Source organism: Nelumbo nucifera, chromosome 6 (assembly GCF_055504915.1).
Source record: "Nelumbo nucifera cultivar China Antique chromosome 6, China Antique-T2T, whole genome shotgun sequence".
NCBI lineage: Eukaryota > Viridiplantae > Streptophyta > Magnoliopsida > Proteales > Nelumbonaceae > Nelumbo > Nelumbo nucifera.
The window spans coordinates 236,738-249,230 of NC_142654.1; the positions used below are offsets into that span (position 1 = coordinate 236,738).

The 12,493-nt window shown below is 39.9% G+C and overlaps 1 protein-coding gene across 4 annotated transcripts in view; it reads left to right on the forward strand.

The window, feature by feature from the left end:
- ATMIN7 (HOPM interactor 7) overlaps positions 1-12,493 on the forward strand; it is a 100,010-nt gene that overhangs the window by 16,899 nt on the left and 70,618 nt on the right. For all 4 annotated transcript variants that reach the window (XM_010247769.3, XM_010247767.3, XM_010247768.3 and 1 more), the window contains exons 3-6: positions 3,414-3,489; positions 3,592-3,850; positions 4,290-4,411; positions 4,510-4,568. In XM_010247769.3, coding sequence (XP_010246071.1) covers positions 3,414-3,489; positions 3,592-3,850; positions 4,290-4,411; positions 4,510-4,568 — 516 coding nt within the window. The remainder of the gene's footprint in view (positions 1-3,413; positions 3,490-3,591; positions 3,851-4,289; positions 4,412-4,509; positions 4,569-12,493) is intronic.

Below are 12,493 nucleotides of genomic sequence, written 5' to 3' on the forward strand. Positions count from 1 at the left end.
TAAGCTGGAGTGGGAAGGAAAGATTGGGGAGTTTGGTGCTGATATAAAGAGGATGGCAACAAGTTTTTATAAAAAGCTCTACACAGAATCTTGGGCTTTTAGACCTTTCCCCAGAAATCTCCCTTTTAAGCAGTTAAGTGGAGACCAAAAGTCGTACATTGAGAGGCCTTTCACGGAGGAGGAAATCAAAGCTGCTATTTCCATGCTGGCAGCAGATAAATTGCCTAGTCCGGATGGCCTTGCCAATCTGTTCTACATCAAATGCTGGGGCATTGTAAAGCAAGACATTATGAATGTTTTTCAGGCTTTTCATGATAATGCCTCTTTCCAAAGAAGTTTAAATGCTACCTTCATCACTCTCATCCCAAAAATTGAAGGGGCTGTGAATATCAAAGACTTCAGGCCAATTAGTCTCCTTCACAGTTTTTATAAGATCCTGGCTAAAGTCCTTGCTGAGAGAATGAAAGGGGTATTAGGAAGTGTCATTTCTAATAATCAAAGTGCTGGTAGGAAGATGCTTGATTCGGTCCTCATTGTTGATGAATTAATTCACTCAAAAAGAAGAGAGGGAGTTCCAGGTTTAATTTGTAAGCTAGATATTGACAAGGCTTATGATCATGTTAATTGGAGGTGCATTGATTCGGTTTTGCAACTTATGAATTTTGGGTAGAAATGGAGAAATTGGATCAAAGTCTGCACAACCTCTCCTACGTTCTCAATCTTGATTAATGGCCAATCAGCAGGTTTTTTTGAAAGTTCTAGGGGGCTGAGGCAGGGTGACCCTCTGTCCCCTTTGAAAGTTCTCCAGTTTGCTGATGATACTTTGTGCTTTGTGGATGCTTCTCCGTCCCAGTTGGATCTCATTCTTGGAATCTTAATCTGGTTTGAGGTGGTTTCTGGACTAAAGGCGAATTTGAACAACTGCTTTATCATTCCAGTGGGGCAGGTTTGTAACTTAGAGAAGTGTGATGTGGTATTGGCATGTAAGACTGATTTTCTTCCTGTGAAGTATTTGGGTCTACCTTTGGGGGCTAATTGGCTTTCTTCTTCGATTTGGGGTCCAGTCATTGAAAGATTGGAGAGGAAATTATCATCTTGGAAGGCTAAATACCTCTCTTTTGGAGGAAGGGTAACCTTGACTAAAAGTACGCTCTCAAATCTGCCAACTTATTTCCTGTCCCTGATCCCTACCCCAATTGGAGTTGCTAAAAGATTGGAGCAGCTTCAGAAGAATTTCCTTTGGAAGGGCTGGGAGGAGGATAACAGGGTTCATCTAGTTAATTGGGACCAAGTTTGTCTCCCTAAAGCTGAAGGTGGTTTAGGAATAAGGAAATTGAAGAATTTCAATACTGCTCTTTTGTGCAAGTGGATTTGGAGATTCTCGGCTGAGAGGAATGCTTGGTGGAGATCCCTTATTGCTGAAAAATATGGGGTAGATTGGGGAAGCTGGAGAACTAGAGATCCCCCTCCAAATTGGGGTAATTCTCTGTGGAAAGGAGTTATGAAGAGTTTTCCTATCTTCTGGGAAGGAATTTCTGTGAATGTGGGTGAAGGTGATAAAACAAAATTCTGGAAGGATAAGTGGTGTTTGGAAGGCCCCCTTGTTGTCTCCTTCCCTTACCTTTTTAGATGTGATGTCAACCAAGAGGCTACTGTGGTTGATTACTTCTCTTTGTTTGAGGATTCAGAGTCTTGCTCCCCTTTCTTAAGGAGGAATTTGTTTGATTGGGAGCTGGATGAATTTTTGGAGCTGATGACTCTCCTTTCATAAGCAGAAGATTGATGTGCTTGGGGATGATAAGTGGTGCTGAAATGGAAGCCAGATGGTGTTTTTTCAGTGAAGTCCATGGCTGCAAAATTATGTAGTGTGGGGCATTCTGATTTCCCGGCTACACAAATTTGGAATTCTATGAGCCCCTCAAAATCTAATTTTCTGGTTTGGATGATGCCCATTGACAAATGCCTTTCCAGGTCTAACCTGTTGAGGAGAGGCATTCCAATTCTGGATTCAACTTGTGTTCTTTGTGGGACTGCTACAGAAACTACAGACCATTTATGTCTTCATTGTCCGTTCTCCTGTCAGATTTGGATGCATTTTCTTAAAGCTTTGGGTGCTAAGTGGGTCATGCCGAGATCAGTTAAGGAACACCTTTGTAGTTGGAAGTTGAAGGGTCTAAGTAAGAGAGGAAAACTGATGTGGAAGACAATCCCAGCTGCTGTTTTGTGGTCCATTTGGGCTGAAAGGAATAGTAGAGTTTTCTGTAATAGGTCTAAGGGTCTTGATGATGTAATTCAGAGAGCTGTGGTCAAGCTGATTTCTTGGATTTCCATTTCTGGGGAGTTCAGAGATCTTAGCTCGCCCGTTTTGTTTCAGTCTTGCTCCTGGTGGAGATTGTAATCCTGGCTGCATTTCAGACTGCCTTCTTGGGTCTGAATCTGAATTGCAGTTTGTTTTTGTTTCTCTGTGTTGAATAAAATTACATTACCTTTTCCAAAAAAAGGATGGATGCTTTGTGTCTTTCCTGCAAAAAAAACAAAAAAAAGATGCCTTATGTCTTTCTCATTTCTGCCACATAAATAGCATCTGTTATCAGTTAGCCATTTGAAAGCCTCTTCTTATCAATTTGGTCTTGAGTGAGAATGCTGTTCAAAGCTACCAGCCAAGCAAAAGCTTCCTTTGGAGGAGCAGTGTTTAACCCAAATGCCTTCTATGCTGGAATGCTCAATCTGATATCTGAGAGCTTTATAGAATGATTGTAATGTGAATTTGGCCATTTCTATATTCCTTCCACCCCCTTACATGAATTTTCTGTGCTGATAACTTCCTCTTGAAGCCTTTGCTTAACAGAAAGATACATTTTTTTTTTATTTTTTATTTTTATGATTGGCATCAAGAGATATTTTCTTTGATAATCGATTTTCTTTTTTTGGATGATAAGATAGTTATAATTGGGGGTGGGGGGTGGAGTTTGACCTGAACTTTTATGTTTTGCTGTTAGACTCTTGGTCCATCCACTAATGGACTGGATGTTAACATATAGGGTAATTATATTGTTATTTTGCTTCTATGAGGTTTGTTTTCTGGCTTCTATCTATTAGCGATGACATATTTTGCTATATCTGGTTCTGGTTTAGTGTAATTGTTTTTCAATAAAAAATATTTTTTATTGGCTTCGGATTTGGTTTGGTAATGTAGGGATTTGGTTATGTATTATGATGATACAATTCAATTTGGGAAAGGAAACTTCTTTCTATTCTGAATTTGTTTTGTTGCTTCTCTTACTCTTTAGTTTTTGATAATGTTCCTTAATCTGAATTTCACTGGGGTGAGGTCCTCCTTTTGTAGCTGCTCTCTTCTTTTACATTTATTGATTGGTTAAGATCTCATCATTCTGGTGCCTATTTTTCAACAGATAGCACAAAGGAGATCAATCATCACTCCATCTCAAGTGGAAAGAATCAAACAGTATTTTCGGGTGGAGATGGGAGGTTTACACCTATACACAAATTATATAATCTTCTACTTGATATGTCTTTTCATTTCATGTTTTTGAATTTAGATTGATTTCTTGGAATTGCTTTATTTGCTAGTTCAAATGATTCAGATGGTGTTGAAGCAGTGAAAGATGGAGTGGATCCAGATGGTTCTCACTCTGTTTCACATACTGTGGAAGGGGCAGAACGTATTGATAAACCTGTGGGCATGGTTGGTCGAACTATTACAGCAGCTTTAGCAAGCGCTGGGAATACTTTAGAAGTAGCTGAGGCAGAGCTTGTTTTGCAGCCACTACGTCTTGCATTTGAGACCAAGAATTTGAAACTTTTGGAGCCTGCATTGGACTGTCTTCATGTACGTAGTATGTTGTCTAGTATCGAGTCTTACTCCACAAATTACATTTTCCTACGTCAGAAACTATGTATTCCTTATCAGCAATAGAAAGACTCCCTTTAAAGCAAAGCAAAGTGATTTAAAATACAGTGGTCATTTGTGAGTTTATATTATGTATATTATATCATATATTATATATGTGATCAGAAAGTGAAACAAAAAAAAAACGGAATTATAATGTCATAAACTGTTCCATTCTCTTTGGTAGATTAGACCATTGGCTGATCTGTTTATCTGGTTGAAAGATGTTCATATCTCCCTAGTAAAGTGATTTTGTATGTCAAATTGGTATGTATTTTTGGCTTTATGCCAATCGTAGTGAAAATTTTCTTAAAATTCTGGTGGTATACAGTGCACAGGCCCCAATTATCTTATTCTGATGCAAATGTCATAACTGCAGAAACTCATTGCATATGATCATCTAGAAGGTGATCCTGGTCTTGAAGGTGGTAAAAATGATCCCTTATTTACTAATATTCTCAACATGGTTTGTGGTTGCGTTGACAATTCATCATTTGACAGGTATATAACCATCTATTCTGTTCATTATTCCTATGTTTGTGTGGCTTACTGATGCTAATGTCTTGTTTTTTCCCGGAAAATGCATGTGTAATTTACAGTACTATTCTACAAGTGTTGAAGGTGCTTCTTACAGCTGTAGCATCAACCAAGTTCAGAGGTACAAACTAATAAATATAAAAACTGAGTAGCATTAGCTATATGCAACAGAAAATGCCAAACACTCCCAAAATAGGCTAGCATTAGCTACCTAATCCTTCCATTTTCTACTCAATGACTGTTGAGAGATTTGTTTATTAATTTCTGTTTTATTCTACTTTTATTTCTATTTTCTTTGAGATAGATGTCCAGGGGCAGGTACTGTCATGTCATATCTAAATTAGTGATTGATAAAAAATACAAGTGAGGGGTGCACACACCATACATTTTGGCTGTTCTCCCAACATCTTCCTCTCTTCCTCTTCTGCCTATATTTTGATCAATAACAGAACTTTCCATAAAGAAAAAATATTAAGATACAAAAGAGGGGAGCTAAACTTTCTTAGCTCCCCAAGGAGGCCAAAAGCCATCCAAAGGAAATAAGTTACAGTTACAACTGAGCCCAGAAAATGGAATCCCTGTTTACCCCTTGTCTAGCTAGCCCTTTGGCAAAGGAATTTGCACTTCTCTTCACCCAAGTACATTTTATATCAATGTCCTTTTTCAGCCACTTAAGCTTTCTCTTTTCGTTGCTGTAACTCCAGGGACCATTTCTGTCTTCCTTTAACCAGCTCACTACTAGCTCAGAATCTCCTTCTATGATCAGCTTACTAATATTCATCTCTTTAACTGTTTTTACCCCTTCCAAAGCTGTCAGAACCTCAGCCCTAAGAGAGTCACCTACTCCATTTGGGCCTGAAAATAGAGCTATTACATTCCCATGCTCATTCCTTAATACTCTCCTAATTCCAGAGGGCCCTGGATTTCCAATACTACTGCCATTGAAGTTCAGCTTGATGAAGCCACTAGGAGTCCATATAGGGCTTGAAGTCTTCTTAGCTGGGACTGAACTTGCAATCTCTTTCCAATTTTTTAGCATTTCATCCACCGAAAAGTTTGGGAACAAATCTTGAGTTTTCAGCTAGTGTACAACCCTTGTGTGGATTGCTTCTAGCACATTTTCTAAGCTTCTCTCCTTGTCTGAAAAGAGTCTTGTGTTTCTTTCTTCTTAAACAGTCCAACAAACAGCAGCCCTTGCACATCTGCACATTATCCTTCCTCTTTTCGTTGGCCAGTTTAAAGAAGAAGAAGCAAACAAGCTTTGCACATTCAGTAGAGGGTTCCACCTGCACCCAAACAAAGAAGTAAACCATTCAAATTGACAAGATTTTAATAAGTGATAACCAAACTCACCATCAGCTTTACAAAGAATACACCAATGAGGAGATAAGCATCTGTTAGGTCTCTTTCTTTGAAGCAAATCACTTGTGTTGATTCTTTCCTGGAAAGCTTTCCAACAAAAACTCCCAGCCTTTGGTGGGATAGATTGACACCAAACTTCTTTAACATGGAAAGACAAGCCAAAGGGAGCAACCAGATTTTGAGAAATCAAGTTTGCAAATTAGACCCTTCCTTCCTTCCACCCCCTCTAAAATCCACACATTCACCCACAATTAGGATTTGATCGACAATTTGTCTCCCTAGCACACAAGTACCTTGATTTTGAGAAATTAAGGAGGGGAGGACTTTTTTTATTCTTAGGAACTTTAGCAATGATTTTCTACAAGCTACCCATCAAATTGATAGGCCTAAAGTTCTTTGGTTGAACTGCATCCACTTTCTTGGGGATCAAGGCTATAAAAGTAGCATTTGCACCCATGTTGATCTTTCCCCTTTCAAAGAACTTTGAGAAAACCACCACCAAGTCATCACCTAGAATATACCAACAATCTTGGTAAAAAGCCATTGTGAAACCATCTGGGCTTGAGGATTTTGACCTATCCATAGAGAACAGGCATCTTTTATTTCTTGAACCTCAAAAGGCCTCTCTAAGGGTTCTAGAAGCTCCCTCTCTCCAAAATGCCAATGGAAATCCACTAGGGTCTCTCTCACTCTGTTGGGATTATCATAGATGGACTTAAAATGCTCCACCAAAGCTCTTGTAATTTCTTCCTCTCTTATCAGAACTTCTCCATTCCATTCCAAACTTACTACATTAATCTTCCTCATTCTCTCCTATTAGCGAAATTATGAAAGAACCTTGTGTTACCATCTTCCTCCTACAACCATTTACATCTTGCCTTTTGTCTCCAACTTACCTCTTCCTTCCTAAGGGTTTCCTCTAGTTCTTGTTTCAACTTCCATCTCTCTTCCTTTCCTTTGAGCTAATTCTTCTCTCTACTTCAGCCCCATATAAATTATGAAGATTCTAAGTTGGAATTTTTTGTGGCTAGTCCTAGGAAGAGAGCTATTATTAAGGAAGTGGTTAAAAAAAGAGAATCCCGATATAGTTGTCCTTTAGGCTATGTTTGGTTTGAGGGAAAAAGTAGGGAAAGGTAGGGAAACCTATACAAGTTTTGTAAAGGTTTCCCTATCTTTCCCTACTTTTTCCTTCAAACCAAACACAGCCTTAGGAAATCAAAGTGGAAAAGTTTGATATTATATGGGCAAGAAGTGTATGGAGGGCCAGGGGAGTAAGTTGGGCAATGGCCCCATCTTGGGGGTCTTTTGGGGGCATGGGAACTTTATGGAAAGAGGAGAAGATGGTTGGAATTGAAGAACTTGCGGGTAAATTTGCAGTATCTACAAAGTTTTGTCAATTAGAGGATGGTTCTGAATGTGTATTAACAAATCTGTATGGTTCGAATGGATATAGGGGAGGAATAAAATGTGGGACGAATTGGGTGATATAAGAGGGTTGTGGGAGGAGCTTGGTGTATTGGTGGAGGTTTTAATGTAATCGGATTTACTGAAGAAGCAAATAATAGGAGACATGGCATCACCACAAGTATGAGAAGGTTTAATCAGTTCATAAATGTTTTTGAGTATAAGGAATTGCCCCACTTACATAGTAATTTTACTTGGTCCAACCTCCAAGCTAGTCCCATTTGCTCTAAACTGGAGACCATTTTAAGAAATTGTATTTTGGTGAAGACAATACAAATAGGATATATCAGTTGTATCAGGAATACTTTAATCTGCAACATGGCAATCAGAGTCTTGAGGAGTACAATGCCAGTATGAGAAACATCCGTAATGAGTTGAATGTTTATCACCCCCTCACTTCTGATGTCAAGATTCAGCAACAACAGAGAGAACAACTTGATGTGACTCATTTTTTGGTGGGGCTGAAATCAGAGTATGAACCAGTACGGGCCCAAATACTAGGAGGATCAACTCTTCCTTCTTTAGAAGAGGTGTTTGCTCGACTTCGGAGGACTTCTGTTGGATCTACTGAGAACTCTAATGTCTCAGATAGATCAGCCTTTGCAGTGTCGAGAGGTCGTGGTGGTAGCAGTGGTCCGGTATATGGCCGGAGTGGTAGTGGTGGACCTACATATAACCGTGGTGGTGGTCGTACTGGAGGTAGAGATTCTGAGGGAGCCTATGGTAGAGGACGTGGCTCGGGTTCGAGGAGGTGTACTCATTGTGGTATGGATGGACATACCATTAATTATTGCTCTGACTTGCATGGTCCACCCTCAACCTGGGCCAATCATGCCATGACTAGTGACACCAGTTCCAGTTTTAGACAGGAGAATCGTTCAGTTGATCAGATGCCTCCTACAGATGGTCCCGAGAAGGAGATGGTGAGTGTTCCCCGTGATGAGTATGAGAGGTTTGTCCAATCCACGTCTTAGCAGAACACGACTACTTTCGAACACTCGGGTATGGCTTGTTTGGCATCCACACCCAATCCCTGGATTATTGACTCTGGAGCCTCCGGTCACATGACTGGAACTCCAGGTGTGTTTTCTTCCCTCTCTCATTGCTTAACATCACAATCTGTTACCCTTGCTAATGGTTCCACATCCTCCATTTGTGGTGTTGGTAATGTTGACCTGGACCCTGTATCCTTGTCCTTAGTTTTGTATGTTCCTAAGTTTCCGTTTAATCTTATGTCTATTAGCAAACTGACCAAGTCACTTAATTGTTCCATTACCTTTTACCCTTCTATGTGTGTTTTCAGGATCTCAAGACGGGGATGAAGATTAGTGGAGGGCATGAAGCCGGTGGACTGTATTATCTTGATGGTGGTGGAAGAACATCAACAACTCTCCAGTCATCTATCTCTCTCTCCAGTGGCACTGTCGATTTGATCATCCATCGTTGAAAGTTTTGAAGTCTCTTGTTCCTTCGTTGAGTCATCTTTTTGTTTTGGATTGTGAGTCATGTCAGTTTGGGAAACATCATTGTGTTCCCTTTAGTCCTAAAGTTGATAAACATATGTCGAGACCTTTTTCTTTAGTTCATTCAGATGTTTGGGGTCCTTATAAAGTAATGTCATACAATGGGTATAAATACTTTGTTATTTTTGTTGATGATTATTCAAGGATGGCATGGTTTTATTTAATGAAAGAAAGGAGTGAATTGTTTACCATTTTCCAAAAATTTTATGCTGAAATTCGCAACCAATTTGGTGTCTACATTTAATTTTTTCGTTCCGATAATGGCCATGAATATTTTTCTACATCATTTTAAGAGTATTTGGAACAACATGGCATTATCCATCAGACTTCATGTACCTACACCCCACAACAAAATGGGGTGACTGAGAGAAATAATCGTTATCTCTTGGAAACTGCTCGATCCCTCATGTACCATATGAATGTACCGAAACCTTTTTGGTGTGATGCTGTGCTTACTTCTTGCTTCCTGAGTAACCGGATGCCCACGTCTATCCTTGATGGTCATTCTCCCTTCACCACTTTGTTTCCTACCTTGTCTCCTATTCCCCTTTCTCCTCGGGTTTTGGGGTGTGTCTGTTTTGTTCATAATCTGGGACCGGGAAGGGACAAGTTAGATGCACGATCCATTAAGTGCATATTCCTTGGCTATTCCCGGACCTAGAAAGGGTACAAGTGTTATAATCGTAGGTCTCGAGTTCCTTTGTGTGTGCTGATGTTACTTTCTTTGAGTCTACGTTTTTCTCGGGGTCAGGTGTTGATTCTTCCTCCTTACCACCTCCTCTTCTTCCACTTCTAGTTGCGGATCCCATTTCACTTGTTCCAACTGTGACCAAGTCCTTGCCTCTGGTGCCAGCACTTGTTGAATGGCCACCTATTCGTCAAGTGTATACACATCGCCAACATGCCTCGGCTCCTCCTCCATCTCCATCATTGTCAACAGATCTGGTAGTTGTTCCTACACAGCCCCAACCTTAGTGTCTGAACTTGATCTTCCCATTGCCTTGCAGAAAGGTAAACGCAGTTGTACCCTTCATTCTATTTCTAATTATGTTTCTCTCACTCGCCTTTTTGCTTCCCATCGGTAGTTTATCTCCTTGTTATCCTTTGTTGTTGTCCCTACGGATGTCTAGGATGCTCTTGCCTCTCTAGGGTGGCGCCATGCAATGGAAGAAGAATTGTCAACTCTAACTCATAATCATACATGAGACCTCACCACTCTTTCTCCTGGTAAGCAGGTTTTCAGTTGTAAGTGGGTATACACTGTTAAGTACTTACCTGATGGTAGTGTAGAGCGGTTGAAAGCTAGACTGGTTGCCAAAGGGTACTCCCAAACATATGGTATTGACTACACGGAGACCTTCTCCCCAGTTGCTAAGATTGGTTCAGTTCATGTTGTGATATCCCTAGCTGCTATGTATGATTGGCTTCTTTATCAGGTACTCCCAAACATATGGTATTGACTACATAGAGACCTTCTCCCCAGTTGCTAAGATTGGTTCAGTTCATGTTGTGATATCCCTAGCTGCTATGTATGATTGGCCTCTTTATCAGTTTGATATCAAGAATGCTTTCTTACATGGTGATCTACTTGAGGAAGTCTATATGGAGCAACCACTAGGGTTTGTTGCTCGGGGGGAGGATGGTAAGTTGTGCCGACTAAAGAAGGCCATTTATGGACTTAAACAGTCTCCTCGTGCATGGTTCGGTAGGTTCAGTGAAGTGGTAAAGAAGTTTGGTTGACCACTTAGTCTTCAATCATGACTCTCAGGCTGGAAAGATCCTATTGGTGGTATATGTAGATGTTATTGTTATTATCGGGAATGATAAAGTGGGAATTGATAGGTTGAAGATCTTTCTACAGGAACACTTTCAAACAAAGGACCTTGGTAAACTAAAGTATTTCTTGGGGATAGAAGTAGCAAGGTCTAAGCATGGTATTAACTTGTATCAAAGGAAATATGTTCTTGATTTGTTGAAAGAAATAAGACTGTTAGGTGCTAAACCAGCTGAAACGCCTATGGAAGCAAATATTAAGCTGAGCAGTGATATGGGTGAAGAGTGGATTACTTATGTAACAAGTTAGGACTATATGATATATACTCATCAGCTTGAGTTGCTGATGTGTAAAGTTATGTTAGTACTTGTGTCCCTCACTTAAGTAGGGGCAAAGGTGTCCTTTTCTGATTAATGGAAATATACAAATAGATCTGGCCGACCTGAGAGAGACTGATTTTCTCTCTTGTTCGAACCAGACTTTTCTCCCTCTCTATTCTCTTCTTCTTCTTCTTCTTCTTCCTCTTCTCCTCTTTCTCTTATTTCTACTGTTACTATTCTAACAGAATTCAAAGGCAGATTGGGTTCTAATAATATCCTTGATGGGGTGTATTTGGATTCCTTGAAACTTGATAGTCATATTTGGACCCTTTATTCCTCTGGTGTCTATTCCTATGCTTCCTTTTTCAATGCTCTCACTCAACCTTTTGATTCTCTGGGACCACCTTTTCTTGTTTTGGGGGTGTGGGGCAATCCCATCCCTCCATGAGTTGGAGGTTTTTGTTGGGAAGTCTTTTTAGGAAGAATCAATACATGCGATTTATGCCGAAGGAAAAGAATTAATTGGTTGTGCCCCTTTGCAACTTTTATTTGGGAATGGTTTTTTTCATTGTTTGGGTGTAGGTGGTCTCTTGAAAAATGTGCAAAACTTGTTTGTCCATACCGACAAAGAATGTTAATGAGCTGTGTGAGGGCGGCAATGAGCTGGATCATTTTGGAAGGAAGGAATGCAAGACTTTTCAAGCAAGGAAAGAACTAGAGGCTGTCATAGAAGCAATCATGGTGAGAGTGATACATTGGGTAAAATTTATGTTATTTGCTGCTTGCTCAACATGTGATATTATGAGAAATTGGAAGGAAGTGGTCTGTTCTGATTTCTATAAGTCCAATACAAGCCATATTTGGTCTCCACCATTGATTAACTACATGAAAATAAACTTTGATGGACAGTGCAGGTAATCCAGGTCCCTTTGGTATTGGAGGGGTGTTTAGAGATAGTGAAGGCAGAATTTTTGGCCTATTTTCAGGTCCAATTGGTGTAGGTGACTCATTAAGAGCTGAGATTATGGCTGTCATGGAGGTACTGCAAAAGGCAAAGGACATGAATGTAAGAAAGTTGGTTATTGAAGGTGATTCAAAGCTGGTAGTGGAGTGGTTGCAATAGGAAGAAAAAGGATTTTGGGTTTTTAATAATTAAAAGAAGAGGTTCAAATGGTTGACACAAAATATGGATGTGAAATTCAGTTGGTTTAAAAGAATTGTGAATGGGTTTGCTAATGTATTAGCAACAAGGGGTTGGAAGGAATCAATTGTTTTGGGCTCAATTGTAATAGCAAAATTCTTCTATGGAGTTAAGAAAGTTTACCTCTTCCATTCTTGTCATTGTTGTATTATAATTCTAATGAAATTCTGTTATTGATAAAAAAAAGAAAAAAATTATACCTGATGAGAGGTACGAATGAGGGAACGGTGGCATGAATGGATTTCCATGGAGAAGCTCGCTCTTGTAGCCCTTGCTGAGATTCCAAAGTCCCACCCATCAGCTGCAAGCCTGTGAATACTAATGGCCACCTTTTGCCCACAATTTATCTTTGTCCAATGTCAACCTCCACAAACACTTCCCTAACAGCTCAATGTTCCTCTC